At 36.0% G+C, this 25,564-nt stretch overlaps 3 protein-coding genes and 2 long non-coding RNA genes across 12 annotated transcripts in view; 2 read left to right on the top strand and 3 right to left on the bottom strand.

Moving 5' to 3' along the window:
• Positions 1-303: 303 nt before the first annotated feature.
• LOC149705087 (nucleolar pre-ribosomal-associated protein 1) lies at positions 304-16,426 on the bottom strand. 4 transcript variants are annotated; one of them, XR_016381512.1, is made up of 27 exons: positions 15,884-16,426; positions 15,642-15,793; positions 14,214-14,501; positions 14,040-14,136; positions 13,373-13,455; positions 13,131-13,289; positions 12,078-12,205; positions 11,652-11,985; positions 11,414-11,566; positions 11,046-11,336; positions 10,853-10,960; positions 10,321-10,779; positions 10,033-10,239; positions 7,872-8,886; positions 7,543-7,793; positions 7,377-7,474; positions 6,707-6,906; positions 6,389-6,499; positions 6,101-6,324; positions 4,353-4,752; positions 3,506-3,612; positions 2,947-3,090; positions 2,255-2,361; positions 1,988-2,179; positions 1,025-1,620; positions 517-950; positions 304-398 (listed from the first exon to the last, which is right to left on the bottom strand). XR_016381512.1 is itself a non-coding variant. In XM_089865244.1 (26 exons), exons 1-26 carry the CDS (start codon positions 16,317-16,319, stop codon positions 877-879), a joined length of 6,414 nt encoding a protein of 2,137 aa, XP_089721370.1. In that variant the 5' UTR covers positions 16,320-16,426; the 3' UTR covers positions 304-876. The 4 variants fall into 4 exon arrangements, 1 of the variants encoding a protein (XP_089721370.1); XR_016381513.1 differs by having other exon boundaries at positions 304-481; positions 569-950; XR_016381514.1 differs by having other exon boundaries at positions 304-453; positions 569-950.
• Positions 16,427-17,543: 1,117 nt separating this feature from the next.
• On the top strand, positions 17,544-19,564 carry RhoGDI (rho GDP-dissociation inhibitor). 2 transcript variants are annotated; one of them, XM_089865280.1, is made up of 4 exons: positions 17,544-17,704; positions 17,982-18,174; positions 18,251-18,475; positions 18,537-19,564. In XM_089865280.1, exons 2-4 carry the CDS (start codon positions 17,994-17,996, stop codon positions 18,731-18,733), a joined length of 603 nt encoding a protein of 200 aa, XP_089721406.1. In that variant the 5' UTR covers positions 17,544-17,704; positions 17,982-17,993; the 3' UTR covers positions 18,734-19,564. The 2 variants fall into 2 exon arrangements, with proteins under 2 accessions (XP_089721406.1, XP_089721407.1); XM_089865281.1 differs by having other exon boundaries at positions 17,548-17,704; positions 17,985-18,174.
• Positions 18,250-20,216, bottom strand: LOC149705085 (uncharacterized). Its single transcript, XR_016381522.1, has 2 exons — positions 20,030-20,216; positions 18,250-19,654 (listed from the first exon to the last, which is right to left on the bottom strand). It is a non-coding gene; the product is annotated as an uncharacterized LOC149705085 (long non-coding RNA).
• A 332-nt stretch (positions 20,217-20,548) lies between these two features.
• On the bottom strand, positions 20,549-24,407 carry not (ubiquitin carboxyl-terminal hydrolase nonstop). Of its 4 annotated transcripts, none has more exons than XM_089865258.1 (13): positions 24,223-24,407; positions 24,041-24,161; positions 23,167-23,299; positions 22,968-23,099; positions 22,626-22,900; positions 22,415-22,562; positions 22,247-22,349; positions 22,104-22,186; positions 21,968-22,031; positions 21,699-21,825; positions 21,415-21,620; positions 21,199-21,348; positions 20,549-21,006 (listed from the first exon to the last, which is right to left on the bottom strand). In XM_089865258.1, the coding sequence occupies exons 2-13, from the start codon at positions 24,158-24,160 to the stop codon at positions 20,964-20,966; spliced, it is 1,584 nt and encodes a 527-aa protein (XP_089721384.1). In that variant the 5' UTR covers position 24,161; positions 24,223-24,407; the 3' UTR covers positions 20,549-20,963. The 4 variants fall into 4 exon arrangements, with proteins under 4 accessions (XP_089721384.1, XP_089721382.1, XP_089721385.1 ...); XM_089865256.1 differs by having other exon boundaries at positions 24,246-24,407; XM_089865259.1 differs by having other exon boundaries at positions 22,986-23,099; positions 24,246-24,407.
• An 854-nt stretch (positions 24,408-25,261) lies between these two features.
• The window catches only part of LOC149705079 (uncharacterized), a 90,157-nt gene continuing 89,854 nt past the window's right edge, over positions 25,262-25,564 (top strand). The window contains exon 1 of the long non-coding RNA XR_016381518.1: positions 25,262-25,502. This is a non-coding gene — a long non-coding RNA (uncharacterized LOC149705079). The remainder of the gene's footprint in view (positions 25,503-25,564) is intronic.

Below are 25,564 nucleotides of genomic sequence, written 5' to 3'. Positions count from 1 at the left end.
ATATAGGTATAGTCTCGTATAACCAAATACTCTGGTTAAAAATATTGTAATTACAACGGAAATTTATTTTTGGTTGCGTTGCATTCAGCGTAATTACGTATTTCTGGTATTATTATTGACACGATCCTCTGTTAATTGTTGTTACAAATTGTAACAACGTATTTATTTAAATCTCCGCGTCATAATAGAGGAATTGTACTGATTTGCCAGTGAATTGTAGAGTCCTAGGCCTAGAAATGTTACGTGGCTTTTATATATTATATTTTGAATCACCAAGATGGAATAAAAAAAAATCTCGAAACATTTTCAAAAAAAAGTGTCTTTCTTTTATTAAAATACTTTTTAGCTTTACAAACATTACTGAACTAAAAACTTTATAGTTACAAGTAGAAAAAAAACTCGAAAGTTACAAATCGAAAAAAAAAACTTGAAAGTTGCAAGTAGAAAAAAAAACTTGAAAGTTGCAAGTAGAAAAAAAAAACTTGAAAGTTGCATATAGAAAAAAAAAACTTCAACTTGAAAGTTACAAGTAGAAAAAAAACTTCAAAGTTGCAAGTAGAAAAAAAACCTTGAAAGTTGCAAGTAGAAAAAAAAACTTGAAAGTTGCAAGTAGAAAAAAAAACTTGAAAGTTGCAAGTAGAAAAAAAAACTTGAAAGTTGCAAATAGAAAAAAACTTCAACTTGAAAGTTACAAAAAGAAAAAAAAATTTCAACTTGAAAGTTACAAGTAGAAAAAAAACTTGAAAGTTGCAAAAAGAAAAAAACTTCAACTTGAAAGTTACAAAAAGAAAAAAAATTCAACTTGAAAGTTACAAGTAGAAAAATTCAACTTGAAAGTTACAAGTAGAAAAAACTGTAAACGTATCGGTGAACCGTTTAAACTTCAGCGGATTTTTGCGAAGACCACATTTCAAGAGTTAGTGGTAAATACTTGAAAGGTTTACTTTCATCTGAAAAAAGTCATTACAATTACGCAAAAACTCATGAGTCATTATCAAGACCTAAAAACCAATTTATATCTTACCAAACGTTTCGTTATTAATATTTTCCAAAAGGTTTTTGTTCTCAAGGGTTAACTTGGAATTATCGAATAAATGTTGCGCGAGATATATCATATCTTTCAAAAGTGGCGTGACATTTTCAACGACGGCTTTATCGTTTGAAATTGCGACGAGTTTCACGAGTCGATTACACGAGCTATATCTCCAAAGACTATTGGTCGAATTTCCATTGAAAGTTTCCAATACAAGTTCGGGATTTTTCTCGAAACATTTCAAGAGCCATTTTATCAAATCTGACAAGTCGCAACTTTCGTAGTTGATAATCTCCGTGAAAACGTGACTAAATAATGACTTATCCATGATGATATTTGGTGAAACTAAGATGACTACATTCAAGGCGATTTGAACGCATTTTAAGACGTCATTTCTGTCAGTCGTCGTTATATTTGAATCGGAATTTAGGTAATTCGATTTCAAATTGGACACAATGTCCATGATTTGCGCAATATGAACATTTTGCAACAAGATAATGTAATTTGTATCGGATTTCAATATGTATTGCAAAGCCAGTTGTAACGTTTCAAAGAACGCCAGTTGCGTTTCAACGTCAAGTTTACGTCTGATGAAGTTAATTTAATTTGAATTAAGCAACGATCCCGGGAGACGGTTTTATTACGTTCGAACATAAGTTCATAAGATATCTTCCATAAGCATGACACTTCCTATACTTCGCAATGCTAGAGACATACGGCTCGTGCTAGTTCGAGAACGGCGAGCGAGAATTGCAGACTACACTATGTAGTTAATTTTGCAGTCCTATTTAGTCTGTACTAAGCCTTTGACAGCGCCTCATCAAGCGTCGCTTTACCCTGAATCTATGACCTACGTCACTACGTGGCAAGCTCCAGTTTCTAAGTTACCAGTGACAAACTTACGGAACGTATCTTATCAACTTAAGGTTCGAAGGAATAGAAGTTAATATAAACCTGATAACGCTCAAAATCGACAAATGAGTTACAACGAAATCCATTGGAAACGAAAAATTAAACGGATGCTTATCACTTTTGGAAATTTCCATAGCTTCCGTATTATTTTTCAATTTCGGCGTTTCTAAACTGGTTTGCCATAATTTCTGCATTATTTTTAATAAACCAGTAGCCGTTAACATATCGGGTTCTCTGTAATTTCGGTGTTGCAGCGGTTTTATTTTAAATTGCAGTTCGGACACTAAGGGGGTGCGGGGTTCAACTTACTTATCAATGAGAGACGCCATCCAAGCGAGAATATTGTGATCTCGGTAAAGACAAAATGCGGCGGCTCGATTGCCAATCACCGCTAATATCAATTCGATTATTTCAATCTACGCGATAGAGGGGACAATTGGAATACTTAAATTTGCTTTGTTAAAAGCCGATCGTGCGTGAAAAGATGGTCATAATTTACCAAAGAGCTAGCACCACCAAAGAACATTAATAAGAGCAAATAATGCGGGAGTATGTTAGTGAAACATTACTTTAAAAATTCTACGTTGTAGTGCGAAAACATATTTTGCGCAATTATGAAAGGGGGAATGTTAAGCCTCAGATTGTACTTGTAGGGTTATTAAATAAAACGCGAGTGCAAATGCGTTACACTAAAAACTACTTCAAATAAATACAGAAATGGTAAAACTAATTTCAAACATTAGTTGAAAAATAAGAATTGCTTAAAATTAAGCGATAAATCACACACACCAATCTAGAAGTAAAAAAGTGCAAAAAACACCGGGTGTATAGTGCACTAAACACTAAAGGGAATAACCAATCCAACCATTTGCAAATATATAAGTACAATAAAAACACAACTTCTTGACGTAGCATACAGAAAAAAAACCCCTCAAAATGGCGTAAATGATGAAAGCACTCGCATCTTTGAATGACAACGAATATAACATAAAGTGACTTACCCTATCAGATGACGATGATACTGTTGACTCGGAGAACATCAAAATTGCAGTGAAGATAAAGGATTTTTGGCACAAATGAAAATCCACGTTTGTTTGAAACCCATCCTTAATCACATTTATTATCCAACGTCTACGTTCAGCGTGCTAACATTAAAGCATTAAAACGATAAGTTAATCCACTGTAGGTCAAATTGTAGACTAAACTTAATTCACTGTAGGTCAAATTGTAGACTAAACTTAATTCACTGTAGGTCAAATTGTAGACTAAACTTAATTCACTGTAGGTCAAATTGTAGACTAAACTTAATTCACTGTAGGTCAAATTGTAGACTAAACTTAATTCACTGTAGGTCAAATTGTAGACTAAAGGTGGAATTCATAAACGTCGGACGCAACGCAATGTAGTACAGGGGAAGGCAGGGCGTCGTGCGCAAAAAGCAGACGTTTGCGCACGACGCCCTGCCTTCGCCTGTACTACATTGCGTTGCGTCCGACGTTTATGAATTCCACCATAAACTTAATTCACTGTAGGTCAAATTATAGACTAAACTTAATTTACCTGTAAATGGTTTCCATTAAACAATCTGCGGAAATTAGGAATGCAATCGAGTTCAAGTGTAGGATTTGATAATAAATTATGGTAGGTATCTTTGTACAAAGGGTCACCTGAAAATATTCGTTAAGATTCGTGAGATTAATTACGCAAAAATACAACTACGAACTTTTTAATTCCAAGCCCAAGCCAAAATAAAAAAAAAAGGCATAAGGGCTGTCTATAAGCTAGAGAGGTTTTTTTCTTAAAGGGAGGGTGAAGTAGAAAATCAAGTGATTTTTTATCGATTCTTCTACTAATTATAAGACCAGTCTGCATAGTCAAACATTCAGGAAATACTTCCGAATGATTTTAAAATTCAAATTAGGTTCAGATTTTAAGGATAATTTTAAATAAGGTCCTCCGACCAATCGCGTAACGCCCTGCCTTCTTGTTAACAAAATTCTCGTGGCACGCTCCATGTCTCGCGCCACGATTATCACGTCACGCGCGAATTTTATCAAATCTCGTGATAAATTTCATTCAACACGGAACGTGCCACGAGAATTTTGTTAATAAAAAGGCAGGGCGTTACGCGATTGGTCGGAGGACCTTATTTAAAATTATCCTTAAAATCTGAATCTAATTTGAATTTTAAAATCATTCGGAAGTATTTCCTGAATGTTTCACTATGCAGACTGGTCTTATAATTAGTAGAAGAATCGATAAAAAATCACTTGATTTTCTACTTCACCCTCCCTTTAACTATTTTGTTTTAAAACGCGCAGATTTGCACTAAAATTTTGCAAACTTGAAACATTTTCCCTTCATCACGCAATTAATAACTTATTTTAAATAATTAAACTTAGCTTACTCGAGTTTCCTAGAATAATAGCGACCTTGATATAGTAATTAGTGGTAATGCTGGGCAACTTCTTATTCTTTTGGTTAACGGAATTGACCAGGAGTTCCACGAATGTCATATAGATTTTCCTGTCCTTGTAGGCGTAAGAAGTCTCCAAATGTCGGTAGAATTTCGCCAAGATCAAATAGGCCATTCCCCTCATTTCTTCCGAGTTTGAAGACAAGGCGGCCAGGCACAGCACGAAACAATTAGAGTAGATGAATCTCAAGCAGTTGACGAACATTCCAGGTTCCAACAAATTAGACAGCAAGGGCATTAAAAACCTAGGATCGTACATCCTCCAGGAGTATTTTTGCCAATCCGGCATTCCGCTACATGCGCCGCGTCCAGATTCGTTGGCGATAATGGGCTTGAAAGAAATTAAATTAATCAAATCTTACCGCTTCCTTTTCTCGTAGTTTGTTTTGCTAAGCCTTAGTAACAAAATTGAACCAAGGCTTTGTTTTTACTAAGCCTCGGTAACAAAATTGAACCAAGGCTTTGTTTAACTAAGCCTCGGTAACAAAATTGAACCAAGGCTTGTTTTACTAAGCCTCGGTAACAAAATTGAACCAAGGCTTTGTTTTTACTAAGCCTCGGTAACAAAAATGAACCAAGGCTTTGTTTTACTAAGCCTCGGTAACAAAATTGAACCAAGGCTTTGTTTTACTAAGCCTCGGTAACAAAATTGAACCAAGGCTTTGTTTTTACTAAGCCTCGGTAACAAAATTGAACCAAGGCTTTGTTTTACTAAGCCTCGGTAACAAAATTGAACCAAGGCTTTGTTTTTACTAAGCCTCGGTAACAAAATTGAACCAAGGCTTTGTTTTACTAAGCCTCGGTAACAAAATTGAACCAAGGCTTTGTTTTACTAAGCCTCGGTAACAAAATTGAACCAAGGCTTTGTTTTACTAAGCCTCGGTAACAAAATTGAACCAAGGCTTTGTTTTTACTAAGCCTCGGTAACAAAATTGAACCAAGGCTTTGTTTTACTAAGCCTCGGTAACAAAATTGAACCAAGGCTTTGTTTTACTAAGCCTCGGTAACAAAATTGAACCAAGGCTTTGTTTTACTAAGCCTCGGTAACAAAATTGAACCAAGGCTTTGTTTTACTAAGCCTCGGTAACAAAATTGAACCAAGGCTTTGTTTTACTAAGCCTCGGTAACAAAATTGAACCAAGGCTTTGTTTTACTAAGCCTCGGTAACAAAATTGAACCAAGGCTTTGTTTTTACTAAGCCTCGGTAACAAAATTGAACCAAGGCTTTGTTTTACTAAGCCTCGGTAACAAAATTGAACCAAGGCTTTGTTTTTACTAAGCCTCGGTAACAAAATTGAACCAAGGCTTTGTTTTACTAAGCCTCGGTAACAAAATTGAACCAAGGCTTTGTTTTACTTAGCCTCGGTAACAAAATTGAACCAAGGCTTTGTTTTACTAAGCCTCGGTAACAAAATTGAACCAAGGCTTTGTTTTTACTAAGCCTCGGTAACAAAATTGAACCAAGGCTTTGTTTTTACTAAGCCTCGGTAACAAAATTGAACCAAGGCTTTGTTTTACTAAGCCTCGGTAACAAAATTGAACCAAGGCTTTGTTTTTACTAAGCCTCGGTAACAAAATTGAACCAAGGCTTTGTTTTACTAATAACAAAATTGAACCAAGGCTCAAGTCTCCGTTCCTTTCTCGACTTTCTCGTTCAGTAAAAAAGGTTTTTAACTTACAGACAGTTGCAAGTCCAATGGAAAATGCAGAGCCGTTTTCATTACGAAATCACGTCGTAAGATATTGGTAACGTCTTCTAGCTTTGGCTCCATGATTTTACTTGATTTCCCAAGTAAACGAACAAAATGATCGGCCGCCGCTTTACCCCATAAATAGGGACTATATTTGGACATTGACGTGTTGTTCGTTTCGTATAGTTTCATGAGACATAGTATTTTTTGATCTGCACCATTTTTTTTCAATATGGTTAAATAGTTGTAGCGATATCGGAGTAGTTAGTAACTTACCAACTATCCTAAGTGTTCCTCTATAACATTCGAGGAACAACTTAAAATGGTTTTCGTTATAGATTGACCGGTCATTCGTGGCCAAAAAGGTTATGATATCCAAAATACGAGCTATTTTAAATGAGAATATTTAGTCTATTATGCAAAGTGACTCAGTGGCGCGCGAGTACTCGTATTGAGATACTCGAGAAAGGTTCGAGTAGCTTTTTAACTTCGTAAATACTCGACAAATACTCGGAAAAAAATCGAAGAAATGGGACTGACACGCCTCTGAAATCACTTCCCAAAGTGGACAAATGTGACTGAAAATGAACTTACATTTTAATTCAATGACGGAATCCAAATTCTGTCCTTCGTTTTGTTCTTCACGCAAAATTGCTAACGAATTAGTATTAGAGGAATATATCAGAAAGACTTCGTGGGCCGTTGGATTGACTATTTCTAATACGTTTAACGCGTAAATCTTCTTGCAAACGCAAAAAATAAAATCCAAATTGGCAACCAATGTGTCAAAATTTCTTTAAAACAAGATTTAAGATTAAATAAATTAAATTTTACAGAACAGTTAATAATTAGCATCAAATGTGGATGAGAGGGAAAGTATGACGATGGCCATAGAGCCTGTGTTAAAAAACGCGGACATCAAAGTTTCGCCAATAACTATTTAGTTTACTAGTGACTGATGGACTTGCAAACTCGCGACTGAAAGTAGTTCAGACATTTATGCTCCTTGGTTTAACCATAGCCCACGCGATCACGCGCATCACGACGCAAGCTGCTCGCGCCTTAGCTAAATTACCGAGATTGCACAATAGCAGACGACGGTAACCGCGTAACCGCGAATTAACACAAGACCTATTTAAAGGGAGTGAACAGTCCCAGTATAGCTACGCCAATAAAACGGTTACCTACGGCGAAACTCTGATGACTCGCGACTTTTGGCCATTTTCATACTTTTCCTCTCATCCACTTTTGTTAGCATCCAAACCTTGAATCTAATCTCAAAGTCTCAAAGGAAAGTTGGAGAAAATCAAACCAAGAATTATTTTTAGCAACAGATGAGATGACTGAGGAATCGGGCAATTGCTACGCGAATTCCCATAAATAAAATTAATAATTGAATTAAAATGACGCCACTTTTATAACGACTTTACCTCAAAACAAGTCTTAGCTTCGTCAAAAAATAGTTTCATTTCGAAATCAGCCAAAGTTTTCTCTTTTAATACGATATCGAACCATGACAATAAGACATGGACAAGTATTTCTTCGGTATTTGACTGCGACGATTGTTTTTGTTTAATCAAACATTGCAAAACTTGGATGCTTAAGACGAATTGAATCGGAGAAGGCGCCGTATTACGATCTTTGGAAATATTTTCGGCTGACGTTTTCAAACTTTCTAAGGCTTAAATAAGAAGAAAACCAAAATTGATTTTCAGCTTTTTAGTTTTTACCGAAATAAATAGATTCAGACCAAACTTACGATAAATATTTTCCTCCAATAAAATTTGTAGAATGGGAATTATATTTGGTCGATTGGTCCACCATTGCTTTTTATGTTCTTTGTTAGAACTTGAGATCAGCGTGTTCAACGTTGTTACGAAGTTGTTGCCAATTCTTCGTAACATTTTGCGAGATTTCGCAGTGTCACCACCGAATCCCTCGTAAAGAATAATTGCCAAATGCAAAATATAGGCGTGCGGCCATACCATCAATAACCCCGAATTGAACTTCAACCATTTACAAAGCGACTTTAATTGCGCCTGATTATGCCGAGCCAGAAATAAAACTAAATTTACGCTTGTCATACGTTCAGGATTCGTTGATTTTTCCAACACCCATTCCGATTCGATCGCGTAACAAAATCTAGGTTCGGCTTCCAAAAGTTTTAATAGAAGTTTTTCGAACTTTATTTTGTATTTCCCGTGAATGTTTGGCGTTTGCGACACTTTGAAAAGAGAATTGACGGTTTGGAACTTTAAGGTTGAACGATGAGTTTCTTCCGTTTGTTGCAAATATTTTACAAGAAAAATACAAAGTAATTTTACACCGCTCGAAGTGCGTATTGCCTCTGAACCACTCAAGGCGTCAAGCGCAAGTGCGATCATTTTGCCAGGAAACTTTTCTGACAATTTCATTACACAGCCGTAAAAATCTTCAAATTCGTCTTTAAATCCGGAACGAATTCTTTCGATAAAAAGTAAAGTTTTGAAACGATATTTCGATGAAACCGAATCTGGCATGAAGGGCAAGTAACATTTCAAATGATTCGTCAGGAACCGCGTAACAAGTGTCACCGTGTTTTCAACATTTTTAAAAATTGCGTGGTTATCAATTGTCAAAAACCATTTAATTAGAGCAGGATGCCCAACTATTTTGTCGTATATTTCTCGTTTGCTGATAACACCTGGGCGTGACTCTACCTTGCCAGTAATGGCAATTAATATAGAGTTGAGATAATCCAGGAACCAAGAAACTCCGATGGGATCCCCGCCAGACTGAATAGAAATATTCTTTATTTTACATAAGTTCTTTCGAATAATGTAGTAGGTCGAGGGGTCCGACATTTAAACGAAATACCGTTATAATTCTCGGAAAATCTTTGAAGAAATCACGAAATCAAAGAGGAAATTCCAAAATCTTTGGCGCAATCGTGAAATTAACAAAGAAATCACGAAATCATTGAAGAAATTTTTGTCGAAATTAACAAAGAAAACACGAACTCAAAGAAGAAATCTTTGGTGAAATCAAAGAATTCACGAAATCAACAAAGAAAACACGAACTCAAAGAAGAAATCTTTGTCGAAATCCAAGAAATCTTTGTCGAAATCCAAGAAGAAATCTTTGTCGAAATCCAAGAAGAAATCTTTCTCGAAATCCAAGAAGAAATCTTTCTCGAAATCCAAGAAGAAATCTTTCTCGAAATCCAAGAAGAAATCTTTCTCGAAATCCAAGAAGAAATCTTTGGTGAAATCAAAGAATTCACGAAATCAACAAAGAAAACACGAACTCAAAGAAGAAATCTTTGTCGAAATCCAAGAAATCTTTGTCGAAATCCAAGAAGAAATCTTTGTCGAAATCCAAGAAGAAATCTTTCTCGAAATCCAAGAAGAAATCTTTCTCGAAATCCAAGAAGAAATCTTTCTCGAAATCCAAGAAGAAATCTTTCTCGAAATCCAAGAAGAAATCTTTGGTGAAATCAAAGAATTCACGAAATCAACAAAGAAAACACGAACTCAAAGAAGAAATCTTTGTCGAAATCCAAGAAATCTTTGTCGAAATCCAAGAAGAAATCTTTGTCGAAATCCAAGAAGAAATCTTTCTCGAAATCCAAGAAGAAATCTTTCTCGAAATCCAAGAAGAAATCTTTCTCGAAATCCAAGAAGAAATCTTTCTCGAAATCCAAGAAGAAATCTTTCTCGAAATCCAAGAAGAAATCTTTCTCGAAATCCAAGAAGAAATCTTTGGTGAAATCAAATAAGAAATACCGAAATCATTGTCGGAGTCACGAAATCAAAGAAGAAACCCCAAAGGTGTTTGGCGAAATCAAAAAGAAATAACGAAATCTTTGGCGAAATCAAGAAATTCCGCGCGCTTTTTTGCGAATGTTGGACCCCTCGTAGTTCATTCCTTTAAGTACTTACGGAAACTGAATTCAACTCGGATTGTATGTAGAACAACGTTTGATTGACAACCGAAAGTGATTTCTTCAATTTAAAATCAGATTCTGTAAAACGTTCGCAAATATCTTGAAATAACTCTGGTTTGCAACGCAAAATTTTAAAAGCTAATTGCAAATCTTCTTTCGTTGAAGTTGTGGCTTCTGGTACTTCGAAATTTTGAACTATTTCCTACAAAAAAAAAAAAAAAAAAAAAAAATTCATTTCAAGATTACATTGCCAATTAACGCATGACGGAAATTATAATTTTACTTCGAAGATTTTGGATTCAGGAATCCAGAATGAAAGATACTCTTTCATATTATTACTCAGATACTGGTCATAGTTCATCACAAATGAACATAAAGTATGTGGTTGAAACGATTGATGTAGAATTTCCACTAAAACTTCTTCGAGGAACGTAATACACGTGGGCAACCATCTTTCATCGGTATCTTTTAGTACATTTAACGCGGCAGGGACTAAAGGACTAAAATCGAGTTTTTCATCATAAATATTGTCATCATCCTTAATGATATTTCCCTTTTCATCCGTTTGAAGTGCCACGCATGCATCAAAGGATGCTCTCGGATCAATCAACAACGATAAAATCACTTTCCATAGAAATTCTAGAGCAGCCGGCAGAATTTTGGATTTTTGATTCTTTAAAATCGTAATCCACATTTTCAATTCGTTAAGCGAATCCTCTACAATTTGATCTCCACCCAAATACTGCGAGAAAAAGCCAAGTAATAACTCAAATACTTGCTGCAGAAATGCGACTTAAAACAATAATTAAACCTACAAATTTTAGAAGCTGCAATAATATCCCTTCAAAAGTGCAATCGTCAGTGTCATGTATAACAATTTTTACGAGTAACATATAGACGATATTGGTTTCTTTTGGATCGTTCTGTTTCAAGTTTTCAACGATTAAAATTAAGTTTGATATAAATATAGATTAATTATCTGACAGTTGGTTGTTGATAATTAATTACCAAAAGATCCGATTTCTTTTCAACTCTTTTCACCAATAACTTCAAAATGGCTTCTCTTATTTCGTTAACGCTTTCAATTTGAGGTTTATCATCTTGGCTATTTAAAACGATTAAGAGAGCCGTTGTTGGTATTGAATCCATGTCGATCGCGTTAGGGAAAACCTCGTTTATTAAAGATAAAAATTTAACGGAGTTCATAATCCAATCGAGCCTAAGATTCAACTCGTTTTTATCGCACAATTCTTTCTCACCCAGGATATTGGGAAAAACGAGAACGGGAGATGGTAAAACCTAAATATATATATATATATATAAAAAAAACCTTACCCGCAAACCCTAAAACGTTTTTGAAACCCCCAAAAACTTACGTTAGTAACAGACACTGTTAACGCTTCACTCAAATTTTTGCTATTTTCTACTAAAGTTTCGTCTTTTTCGAGTGAATCGAGGATATATTGAATTTCGCTTACAGCGAGTGTTAAATACTTAAGAATCGTCGATCTAACTTTTAGAGATTCATTCTAAAAAAAAGTAGCCCAATACCCACATTTTCCATTTTTTTAGTATTAAGTTGGTCAAAAACACGTAATAATTTGACCAACTTACCTTCAAAGCGGCTTCAATGTCAGTTTTGGTGAAAACACCGAGTCCCAAATTTAAAAGTATATTTCTACATAAGTACTTGTCAAATTTACCATTGGTAGTAACGGCTATCATTTCCTTTAGATTAAAACTTTTGGCAACTTTAATTAAAAGTTGCATGGCCTCAAACCAAAATGGCGAATTTCGAGGTTCAAAGGAGTGTTTGACGTAAGGATAAAAATAGTAGATCTGTTCGGGACAAGCCGCTAAAACACTCGAAACCAACGCGGATTTGAATTCATTTTCAAATGGATTTGGCAAGTATTTTAATAGTTGCGTCACTGTATGATTTAGATTCCTGACAATCGCGGTTGGGTGGGGGGGGGGCGCATTTAATTACTATTAATTAAACTATTATTATTAATATTTGAATTAAGGTTGATGCCTTACTCAGTTTTAAGGCCTGATCTGATTGATAGTCGTTTAAAAATGATACCATTTTTATGCGATGATAACAATTCAGTTAAAAACTCCTGAGCTACAGAGTAAACTCTTCTCATTTCATCTTCGGTTGAAACCTAAGCAATTATTATATTACCAGTTAACGAAGTTAGTTAGTATCATTAAACTAATTTTAATTTAAGGACAAATATATTATTAAACATGATTTTATCAAAGGAACTGTTCAGATAACTTAACATTACACTTTAAAATGGAATGGACTTATAGGAAAAATATTAAAATTAAATAAATGATCTCTTATAACAAAATAATTAGTACATTTAATTAGTCTTAAAAATAATCAAGGACTACCGCGCCATTGGCTTAGTGGCGTCTGCTAGCCCAAACTTCTTGAAAAGGGTAAGGTGGGTTCGGTTTAGCAGACGCCACTAAAGCAATGGCGGTAACAAAATTGAACCAAGGCTTTGTTTTACTAAGCCTCGGTAACAAAATTGAACCAAGGCTTTGTTTTACTAAGCCTCGGTAACAAAATTGAACCAAGGCTTTGTTTTACTAAGCCTCGGTAACAAAATTGAACCAAGGCTTTGTTTTACTAAGCCTCGGTAACAAAATTGAACCAAGGCTTTGTTTTACTAAGCCTCGGTAACAAAATTGAACCAAGGCTTTGTTTTTACTAAGCCTCGGTAACAAAATTGAACCAAGGCTTCGTTTTACTAAGCCTCGGTAACAAAATTGAACCAAGGCTTCGTTTTACTAAGCCTCGGTAACAAAATTGAACCAAGGCTTTGTTTTACTAAGCCTCGGTAACAAAATTGAACCAAGGCTTTGTTTTTACTAAGCCTCGGTAACAAAATTGAACCAAGGCTTTGTTTTTACTAAGCCTTGTCAACAAAATAGTCCTTGGTTATTTTTAAAACTAATTAAATGCTAATTATTTTGTTATAAGAGATCATTTATTTAATTTTAATATTTTGAAAAAAGCCCTTCTTCTAAAGTATACTATTACAATGCCCAAACTTTTAAAAAAAAACCTGAACTCACGAGTGTTTCGGTTCCTTTGTTCTCATTCTTTGAATATTTATCTTTTTTGGAGTATTTCGCGGGACCTTTCCATTGCAAAAGATCAATGACAGTCTTTAAATACATTACGTGAAATATTCGAACTTTTGTTGTTTTGGTTACAACGGGGTTTCGCACAATCTATTTAACAAACAAACAAACAAACAATATTAGAAGAACGAAAACTAAATTGCAGTTCTGAGAAAACTCTTTTGAAAACTCGCCTTTTCTAAAACAGTTTTTAGAAAAAGCTCTATTAGCGAAGCTTCGTCGTCTTTCAGTCCAGGAAAGGGACACGTCAGCAATTCTAGAATTATTTAATTAGGGGAATTTAATTTGGAACAACCCCCAACCAAATTAAAGGGAGGGTGAAGTAGAAAATCAAGTGATTTTTTTATCGATTCTTCTACTAATTATAAGACCAGTCATGCATAGTGAAACATTCAGGAAAAAATAGCTCCGAATAATTTTAAAATTCCAATTAGGTTCAGATTTTAACGATAATTTCAAAGAAGGACCTCCGACCAATCGCGTAACGCCTTGCCTTCTTGTTAACAAAATTCTCGTGGCACGCTCCATGTCTCGCGCCACGATTGTCACGTCGCGCGCAAATTTTATCAAATCTCGTGATAAATTTCATTCGTCACGGAACGTGCCACGAGAATTTTGTTAATAAAAAGGCAGGGCGTTACGCGATTGGTCGGAGGTCTTTATTTAAAATTATCCTTAAAATCTGAACCTAATTTGAATTTTAAAATCATTCGGAAGTATTATTTCCTGAATGTTTCACTATGCAGACTGGTCTTGTAATTAGTGGAAGAGTCGATAAAAAAAATCACTTGATTTTCTACTTCACCCTCCCTTTAATTAACATTCCAAATATATATATACCCCTTTTTTCGCAGAGTTGACGAACGACAGTGGCATCCCCAAACATTAGGAATGATAAAATAAAATGAATTAAGCATGTCCTGACATCTTGAGGATCCTGGAACAATTACCGAGTCGCGAAAAATTAAATTAAACCCGACTGAAAATGTATTAATTAAAACATCTTCTTCTCACCCTAGGGTCTCTGTTTCTTAAATGCTTAAAGAGTAATGCGGGGGATATATTTAATGATCCCGCGACATCACTAGGACTGACAATAACCATGGCAATCAGAAGTTTAAAAACGGGTTTAATATGCGAACTTTTCTCGGCATTTAAAAGCGAGTTCTTAATCATTTCAACGTGCGAATGTAAGATTTGTTTCACAAGGAAAATTGATGGGTTTTCTTTATCATCAGTTTCTTCCCAATTTTGAGAAAAATAAAGTAGGACAAGTTCCATCAAATGAAATAATGTTGATTTCTGAGAAAACATTACTATAATTTTTAGAATTATTGATTTTTAAACAAATGCTAATATATTTTGACCAAATTCAGCCATTAATCTTTACTGTCTTAGAGGAAACGTAAATATAGGGAGCTAACAGTTCTGACCATGAAACGTCACACCCTACCTCTATCTCTTACTGGAGTTTCATCCCCCCCAAACGGTTGGAAACAGTATAGAGTGCTGTCAGAAGCGCCGGTGTGACGTCACCCAGGCTGTTTTCCCATAAAGAAAAACGATAACTGTCATGGCCGCCCATTGCTAAAGGCAGACTCGTGACGTTTAACCTTGGATCTGACGTCACAACTGACAGCACTCTATTCTACGCGTAAAAATGCCAACCAGAGAGGGGCTGCGTGACGTCACCCATGCTGTTTTCCCATAAAGAAAAACGGTAACTGTCATGGCCGCCCATTGCTAAAGGCAGACTCGTGACGTTTAACCTTGGATCTGACGTTACAACTGACAGCACTCTATTCTACGCGCAAAAATGCCAACCAGAGACGGGCTGCGTGACGTCACCCATGCTGTTTTCCCATAAAGAAAAACGGTAACTGTCATGGCCGCCCATTGCTAAAGGCAGACTCGTGACGTTTAACCTTGGATCTGACGTTACAACTGACAGCACTCTATTCTACGCGCAAAAATGCCAACCAGAGACGGGCTGCGTGACGTCACCCATGCTGTTTTCCCATAAAGAAAAACGATAACTGTCATGGCCGCCCATTGCTAAAGGCAGACTCGTGACATTTAACCTTGGATCTGACGTCACAACTGACAGCACTCTATTCTACGCGCAAAAATGCCAACCAGAGACGGGCTGCGTGACGTCACCCATGCTGTTTTCCCATAAAGAAAAACGATAACTGTCATGGCCGCCCATTGCTAAAGGCAGACTCGTGACATTTAACCTTGGATCTGACGTCACAACTGACAGCACTCTATTCTACATGTAAAAATGCTAACCAGAGAGAGGGGCTGCGTGACGTCAGATGATCTCTTACTTTCCCCTAGCCAGTTGTTAGTTCCCTATAGACTAATGGCACCCCATGTTATTTCCCCCATAGAGCTTAATACAGTCGAAGGCAGAGGGCTGCCATTACCCTATTGGATTACCTGGGCATCAGTTGGTTTTCCATTGCTAATATGGTCTGCGAAATCAACAAGATCTACTCCAAGGTTAGATCTTTGGATAAAATGACTAATAATCGCTTTATCAGATCCAGTTTCTTTGCCTTTTGTGTGTCCTTCGAGCAATACCTGCATCACTAAAAAAATACCGGATACCATAAAACACGCTTAGACTTCATAGTTAAATGATTAAAGAAGAGTTTAGACTTGGTCAAATGAAAACCTACTTCCAAGAGCATTGGGAGATTTAGTCTTCATTGCTGTGACAAGGTTCTCAACATTTGACTTGATAGCATCGTGAAAGGGCTTAGTTTTAGGCTCCAAGTCAACAGCGTATGAATGTTCAGTATTTATCCTTCGTTTCTTGTTTAATGTTTTACTTTCAGTTTCAGAATCATTAGTTAAATCCTCAATTTCCTGATCATCTTTCTTAACATTTGAAATGACTCTTTTCCCTCTCTTTCGCGTTTTTTTATCATCATCAACATTTTGATTGGCATTTTCAAGACCATCGCTCTTTTCTGTATCACAACCATTATTTTTAGAAACTTGCTCCAGCACATTAGATATGTGACTGGAGGATTCGTTTTCAGCGCTAGAACCATCTCTTTTAACTTTTTTACGTTTTGATTCAATCGGATTTGGTTCTTTCTTATCGGACATTTTGAAAATAAAAGTTAGTTTCAGTTTAAAGAACAAAACCCTAAGCGACCATTCTCCGCGCACGTGTTCGTAAATTTACAATCACCACGAGGCACTGCCTGTCATTATCAGACGACGCACAGGGATGCCATATTGGGCTGGAAAGCCGCCAATTGGGCTTCTTCTAAAAAATATTGGCTGTAAATAAACGGGTTGGCAGTTGGCTGGAAATTGGGCTTATTTTATTTATTTATTTATTGAATGAGGAATTGCCCACAAAGTCAACAAAGTGACGTGTAAATGGGCATTGTACGTAGTTACAAATTGTCAAGAGAGGTTTATCTTTGGCTTTCTGTACTGTCAAACCATTTGTGTAGCTTATAATTCGTCAATTTATGGTAAAATAAAGTGGTTTCATTTTGTTTTGGGTTTTAAAAATGGTGTCAGTATGTAATATGCATTGAAATTTCTAAAAGAAAAACAAATTCCAAATTTTCACGATAAATTTTTGGCTTGTTTTTGGGCTGGATTGTTTAGATCTTAGCCAGTTTTTGGGCTTCTTTTCGAAATATAGATTGGCGGTTTTTTGGGCTTGTTTCCAATTTGATTTTGGCGGGTTGAAGGTTTTCAATCTGGCATCCCTGACGACGCAAAGCCGCAAACAGGGCCGGAAATAAGGGAAATTTCTTATAGGACAAGTGTCCAGTGACGCCCCCTTTGACTGGAAAAATTATAGGACATTGTCCACTGAAGTGTGCAAAAATAGTGTCGCATCTTCATAGTCAAGCTATCAAAACTTCGGAAAAATTATTGGTCAAAATGTCCAGTGACCCCCTTAGTTTTTAGAAAAATTATGGGACATTTTAAAATTTTATTGGACAATGTCCAGTGTCCTGTGCTTATTTCCGGCCCTGGCCGCAAAGGCTGGAAATAAGGTTGGTAATGTAAAATGTGGACAAGTCGCTGTTTCATATAGGCAAGGAAAATTAATAAAGGAATATAAAAATATATTCCTTCTGGAATTATTTCCAAGTTGTTAAGCCTAATTACCTTCAATTACGACCTATTTGTTTAATTATTATCGATAATGTCTTAGTACAGATCATAAAATAGACCTATTAATAAACTTGTAAATATATTACATAAGTTTATAAGATATTTACACAGTAAAAAAGCATTCTATTCCATTATTAATTTTCCTTGGTAGGTATTACGTCATTGAATACAACGCCCCACCCACGCCCTTGCCCCGTTTAGATGATTTAGATCCCGATAGTCTGCAATAAGTAATCGCGAAACCGAAAGTCATTTATAATTTTTCTCATCAATTGATTTTGTGAGACAAACCATCAAATAATTTGCTTTATTAGAAGAAATTTAGCTCTTTCTGTTGAATAATAGATTTGGTGAGTGTTTTTTGACAATCCAGAAAGTATAATTAAATAAATGGTACCTCGAGAAAGACTAAGCCAACTAGCCAAGGCTTAAGAAAATTTTAGGGCGTCTTAAATTAACTGTTTTCATTGTCTAATATCTAATATCTAATAATCAAATTAGTGTATTTTGAAATTAAACGTAATAGATTCAAAATTATCTTATAGTTTCATCTCTCTGATAAGCACTTGATTACTATAGTTTAAAATTCGTGATTTACAATAAGAAACTTTTGAAATTTCTTAACAGAAGATTGGCAGCATGGCTGATGACAAAAACACCGCTGTATCACCCGATGATGACCATGATGAAGAGGGAATTTACAAGCCACCCCCAGAAAAGTCACTGAAAGAAATAATTGAAGCTGATCAAGAAGATGAAAGCTTAAAGAAATATAAAGAAATGTTATTGGGTGATGCGACAAAAGAAGCCTTTGTTGTTGGTAAGCTACTCTCTTTAAAATAGTTCGTTAGTTTGTTTTTGGTAAAAGAATGATATATAATTACTCTTATCTTCAGAACCCAACAATCCTAATAGAGTTATTGTAAAAAACCTGGCTTTAATGGTTGAAGGAAGGCCCGATGTTACTTTAGACCTCACTGGTGATTTGGAAGCGCTTAAAAAGAAATCTTTCGTTATCAAAGAAGGAATTCAATACAAAATTAGAATAGATTTCTTTGTTCAACGTGAAATTGTCACTGGGCTCAAATACATTCAAAAAATATCTCGTCACTCGATTCAAGGTAAGAAGCGTTAAAAATCAAAAGCATTTGAACTTTGGTAATAATTATTTCTCGATTTCAGTTGAGAAAATGACCCAAATGGTTGGAAGCTACGCTCCTAAATCAGAAATCCAATCGTACACGACTCCCATTGAAGAAATGCCTTCTGGAATGATATCTCGGGGAACTTACAATGTTAAATCCTTGTTCACTGATGATGATAAGAATGAACATCTAAAATGGGAGTGGGCATTCGAGCTCAAGAAAGATTGGGAATAAAAGATAATAATATCAAAAATTCCATTTAAAATAAATCATTTGCCAAAAGACTTTCGCAACACGCTGCAAAACGCAAATCAAATAATACGTTAAAGCTTAGGAAACTTAAAAAACAAAATATAATCTAACTTAATTGTTATCATCTTAAAGGCTCAAATAATTAAAGTTTAAACGGAAATAAAAATTAAACCGCTTTCATTATTTTTGTTTTGATTCGCTCGTAAATGTTTAATTTCAAATCAGCCGATTGGTGCCTTAAACGAGCCATTGGTGAAATAAATAAATCGTTAATCTTTATCAAATATATGAAGCAAAAACTTTGGCAATAACCTCGAGTTAATTCTTAAAGTTTTAAGATAAGCTTAATAATAATAAGCGCATTGGCAAATGGTTAACTTTGAAAATTAAGTTGTACAGTATTTCAATTTATTTCTTTTGTATATTTTTAAGAAATTTTGGGGTTTTCCTCATTGATGGCTACTTTAATTTAGGTTATTATGACTTTTTTTGGATGATTTTTATGGCAATTGGATCGAATATAAATTTTAGCGGAGGAATTCAATTTTTCAGGGATTCATCATAAAATTTCCAGTTTTGTAGCGTTTCCTTATTAGCAAAAGAAAAGTGGCTTATGACAATGTTTCTCGTTAAGCCTAATACCAAAAAGTTGAAATTTTTGCCTCTCTGCCCCGCCCCTTTTGAATACATTTAGTCAATGAAGCGTAAAAAATGTTACCCCAAAAACCAGGCTCTCAATTAAACGTCGACAAAAATCATAATCATATATGCGTCAAGAAAAAAAAATTTTGAATAAAAATGTTGAGAATCAAACGTATTTTCTTTGCTATAACATTTGGTTCACCAAAGCCTAGGAATTCCGTTTCACAGGCAGCACTTGAACTGAACTGAACAATCCAAAACCTGGAATAAAAGTGGATTTTTCTCATATATATAATATCAAAACTATAATATAAAGGGTCCTTTTTCTTCCCTTCCCTAATAGAGCTATCTCAATTGTGACGTCAGAGCATTGGTAAAACGTCACGGGCAGTGGGCGGCCATGTTTGGTACCCTTTGGTTCTATACGGGATTTACCAGAGGTTTTCTGTGGGCGCTGCCATAACCTGTCGGCGTCCTTTAGTTAGTGGCTGACATTGCCTGTCGTCGAACGGTCGAACGCGCTCTGTAGCCTTGGCAGAACAACTCTCCGAAAAGGGGGCGGTAACCTCGTAAGTCCCGTATAGTCAAATAGAGCTATTGTGACGTCAGTGCCTAGGTAAAACGTCATGGGCTTACCTTTGGCAGTAGGCGGCCATGTTTGGCATAGCATGGATGACGTCCCACTAAGGCTTATGAGATGCCTCTATAACTGTAAAATATGGGTGACGTCGTACTAAGGCTTTTGAGATAGCTTTATAGAGTGCTGTCAAAAGCGCGGGTGTGACGTCACCCATGCTGTTTTCCCATAAAGAAAAACGGTAACGGTCATGGCCGCCCATTGTTAAAGGCAGACTCGTGACGTTTAACCTTGGATCTGACGTCACAACTGACAGCACTCTATAGCATGGGTGACGTCGCACTAAGGCTTCTGAGAAAAGCCTTTCAAACACTATAATTATTAATTAGTATTACTAAAGTAGTATTTATTTCTCTCGGTAACTAAGAGACAACATGTAGGACTTAAATGGTTAAAATTAAATAACAAAAACAATTATTTTACACTTGTTTTTTTTACACTTGTTTTTATTTACCGGTAGTAGTAGTAGTAGTATTGATTCAACATTATTTGTTGTTGTTTTTTTTTTTTTTCATGACAATTTTTGTTAAGTCAAACGGGGTTACAAAAAAACTTTCCCGTTGACAACTTTCACTGATTGGTTGATTTTTTTTTTTAGGCAGACCAATAAAAGGAAGAGCTGACGTAAAAAATAATTATAACCTATTATACATTTACAATCATTTCCTTAATTAAATTTAATTTTTCTCTAATAGAGAAAAACGACCATTTTTCGTAAAGAAAACAAATTTACTTCCGAAGATCAAGCTTTGATAAAAAAAAAATATTAGACACCATGCAGAAAATACTGACGGGGAAAAGAACAAAAAATAGATAAAAAAAAAAAGAATTTGTTACAGTTTGACAGACTCGTGGTGACGTCACGGTCCTAGGAATTCCGCAAAACGTTGAGCAAAAATGTTTCTTTCACGCACATTCTCACCACACACATCACTATTCGTATTCTAAGACTTGTCTGTGATAAAACAGCAAGTATCTGTAAAGAAAGACATTTTTTTTATCATTTTAATATCCGCACCTTCAGCAGTTTCGTTAATAATTAATTGGTCAAAATGCGCAGTGACCCCCTTAGTTTCTAAAAAAAGTTGGGTCATTTTAAAATTTTATTGAACAATGAGTGTTGAGTGTTTGCAGCCCCGACTGAGATTATTTAAAGCGGAGTAAATACCCTTCACTATCCAGTACATCCTGCACACTGGCTCTAGTAATAAGGTGATCATCGCACTTGAACCATTGGTCTCTGTGCTGTCTGATGTACGCCGTATAGTGTCCCGTTTCTATGGTTCCACTATGATTGACCACAGCGAACAAGCAATATCTTCGGAAGAAGAAAAGGACTTTTTATAGTTACTGTTTCGGGCTTTGACCAGTAAAGGGGACGCACTTATTATCGTTGGCACTGCAGAGGCCATTGACGTAGCCAGCATCAGTGACCCCTCGAACGCAACTGGGGGTAGGAGGAACGCTCTTCGCGGCGGCGCAACAACTTTTACTGCGGCAAGACGACGTGAAAGGAGTCATGTCCAAACACTGAGGAAACGAAATGAACGTCGAGATTTTCTTGTGGAAGCGTGTGGAATGCTCGAAACGCTTCGTTTAAATTATATATATTTTTAAATTGGATTTAAACTCGATCAATCGATCAATTGGGACCAATCAATTAATTACTTTAAGGTGAAAACTAGCGACTACTGGTAGTTTTTTCATTGTAAGTTGTTTCGTGGATTCTTGGTAACTCTGACAACTTCCGCACTTGATTTTTGCTGAGCTGCCCAAATGTTCAGGCCTTGTGAACCTAAATTCACCAATTTTCACGTATGTTTAATCGGTAAATTTTTTCTCCGTTGAAAAAGTCCGTTTTCAGATTAATAGCGAGACAATTTTTGAGGGCAATTGTTCGCCTAACCTTTTCTGTACAATTACTTAAAACTGACTACCTTTCGAGGCAGTCGATTAACGAGGTAGGCTCGGACTCATCAGGTTCAGTTCCACTCGGTGTTCCTGGAAATGTACGGTAGACGTTTAAATGATCGTACAAACGAGTTGTAGACGTTTAAACGCTTAGTTACTTACCTGAGGAAGGAGGTTGTAGATGCATACTGGGTCCCAAGTCTAAGGAAATGTCCCAGAATGGATCAATAGTAGTTGAAACAGCCCTGTAATGAAAGAAACGTCGTAATTACGGCTTTAATCGTCAACAAAGTACGAGTACTTACTTGCAGGTTTGGCACACCACGTCAGATTGTAAGCCTCCCGTAAATATTTGGTCAATGATGCAATTACAGTGATGAGGATTACTGGCGGATGGACCATTTGTCCCTAAATACGCGAATAGATCACCGTTAGTTGAGATTCGTTAATTTAATTAGTAGACTAGTCACGACCTTTGCAATGCCTATGAAGTACATCGAGGGTAGCGATAAAGAACTCGTGAGCATCTTGTTGCTCATATCCAGCAAGATGACGAGCGTGTGTCCAGACTAAGTGTAGTAAGCGGAACGGAATGTGTGGAGTACTTTTTCCTGAGTAAAACTAAAACAACAACACGCGGAATTAAAACGCGATGACGAGTTAAGGAGGATGTTTAATAGTGACCTCTTGGAAGAGCCTGGACATTTCGCAAACCAAACACATGGAAGGGTCATCTTGAAACTGACAAATGTGTCGATCAGCGAGAAAATAATCTCTTAGTAGAGGAGTGTGCGTTAGAGCTTGTACAATCGTGTTCATAAAGCAGGTATTCCCTAAGTTGATCAAACCACGAAGGCCTATATAGGAATTATCGGAAATTCGCTTCCTGCGCGGATTTTTCTTTAATAGTTCAACCTCGTCACTATTTGGTTCCCACGGATAATACTGTTCTTTTAAATCTATAGGATCCAATACATTCTCGCTTTAAATATTCTAAACATATGGCGATTCTTCTTTCAGTCTCACCTGATATCAGAGACTTACTAAGTAATCTGGCAGCTCGCTGTCGATGCCTTCTGGCAAGCATTTCTAATTCATTATCATAAACATAATCACCGCAAGAGAAGCAGAAAACTGCCCCGTATGAAAGATCAACGGCTAAAAACGTGTAATGTTTGTGTTTAGGACGGGAAAAATGCCTAAAATATTTGCGTCCATTCATTACCTAAATAATGTTTTTTATTGCGATAGTGTTCATGAATGTGTCTAGCACCGTAGCAACCGAAAAACACACAATGAAGGCACGCATGAAGTCTAGGTGTGTTGACTCGACACGTAAAACACATGCAATTTCTCGCCTGATAAGTAAAATCAACAAAATATACGTTTATCTAACGTATATTTGCGTAAAGAAACTTATTCGCCTTAAGATTGGAATTTTGGCAATTACATCGAAGTTGGTGACAGGCTTAAAAAGAACCTAATACACGTGTTTTGGTACACAAAAACCAACTTTTTAACATTGGTATCGTCTTTATCATCATTATCCTCAATTAACCCTTTAATAATACGCTAAGTTTTAATTCAATTTGGATCATTTATACTAATCAATATTAGTTAATGAGGTATGTACATTTTGCGCAGTTTAATCACTATGAATAATAATCTCTTTAATAATTAATTTTAGTTATTTATTTAATCAAAAATGGCATTCTTTTGGTCTACTTTAGGCCTAAATTTTATAAATGGACCCGTGTCTCTCGGTTCCTCCCAGGCACCCATGGTCCCATTGTCAAAAAGTTGAATGGAATCCTTTATTGGAAAATTATAGGCCTTAAAAAAATCCATAATTTATGGATTGTAGTGTACAGTGTTTTTTTTTTACCAAATGTAGTAGTGTAATATCAGTAATATATTTTTGTAAAGGATTGTAAATAATTTAAGTAGCGTAAATTTAGAGTCAGCTGATTAATTCTACGGTTACAATTTGATAAGATTGAAGCGATATGTAAGAACCCCAACTGTGGGGCAACACGCTTAGCTCGCCGGCCGGTCGTTGGATCAGGCTGACAGCTGTAAGTACATTTTTCAGTACTTACCTTCTTACGCCGAGCTTCTTCCGTGGTACAAGCGATGAAATAAGAATGAATTATACGATAAGATTGTATTCCTTTCGTACTTTTGAAACTAGTTAAGTGCGTGCAGCCATGAGCACTCATACTAGTGTTATAATAACTCAATAATTAGTGTTCGTCTCGCCCGGTCTTCATGGATTTCCTACCTCTCTCCGAAAATCCAACTTACTTCATTCGCTCAGTCCGCAGAGTTGCCAGATACAAATGGCGAATCGTAGCCCAAATGAAAATAATACTAGCCCAAAAACGCTCAAAAGTCAAATATTTTTAACACGTTTTCCGGCTACTTTTTTAAATTGATAATAAAGTTGATTTTCTCCCAAAGCACTCTCAATGAAGCTAGGAACAGCAAAAAACTAGACATTCTAACTGGGGGAGCAAACCGGCATAGCATAGCATAGTGAAATCTCGGTCTCGTTTCCCCGGGAAATTTAAAATGAGATAGCAGTGCCGGTAACTTTGAAAGGAAACACAGTTTACTAATACAACTTTTATTCCTATTCGGTTAAAAATTCCAAATCATAAAAACCGTAACCACTAAAATCTGTGTGGTCAAAAATGAAAAACAGTTTCTTAAAAATTTTAAGGACTTCTTAAAGATGGTTCGTACCCCCTTCCTCCCTCCCCGGCCTGTCGAGGCGAGCGGTGCATGCGCCAGTTTTAGCTCGTCGATTGTTAAGCCTAATTCTTTCATTTCGAACTGAGTTCGTGGTGCACGAAAATGCTTTATAGGCTTGGTTGATCACTAGGAGAAGGTTTTACAAATGCTTTGGTTCTGTTTAATAATTCTTTAAGTCGAAAACGCTAGTAAAAAGTTTTTAAATTATGGTTCCATGGTAATGTACCCTTGTATTCTTACCAAAAATTGTACTTATTGCTCTTGATTACTTTCGTGTTAATGTTTTCTTATTTTTACATTTACAATTAATTTTCTTTTCTCCTTGACATTTTGTAACTATGTCCGATGCCCATTCACACGTCACTTTGTTGACTTTGTGGGCAATCATTCAATAAATAAATAAATAAGCCAACTTGGCTTGATAATGATGAAACTTCAACCTTCTCAAGCTCTCGCTGAGACTGCAAGTTTTTCGCGCTTCATATCACGCTACTCTCGTAATAATACTCCACTTTTTAAATGCCTTAGTAGCCTTCACCATAGACATTAGAACACTATTGCCTTCACCGCGGCACCTACCGAATTTCTCTTTAGTACCCTTCTGTGTGACGTCATCAATTCATCATATTCAAAATGCAGGCATTGACAAAATAGTAACGGAATCTTTTTCGCTTTCGCTCTTAAAAAAGTTACGAAAATTGATGGAAAAATATTTTGAGGCATCTCGAACCCGTTATCCTCGTGTTATAGAAAGATTAGGTCTAAAACTGACATATTCATCGACTGGAGCAACGTTCAAATAAAAAAGTAAGGAAATCTATATAATAATGTATGAAGCCTTGGCTAGTTTGCGTGTACCCTCTACCCTG

This window comes from Phalangium opilio, unplaced genomic scaffold (genome assembly GCF_054372755.1).
Source record: "Phalangium opilio isolate 3A_F unplaced genomic scaffold, DU_Popi_V2 ptg000014l_1, whole genome shotgun sequence".
Classification (NCBI taxonomy): domain Eukaryota; kingdom Metazoa; phylum Arthropoda; class Arachnida; order Opiliones; family Phalangiidae; genus Phalangium; species Phalangium opilio.
Note: the sequence above shows the minus strand (reverse complement) of the source record. Positions and strands in the feature narration are given on the sequence as shown.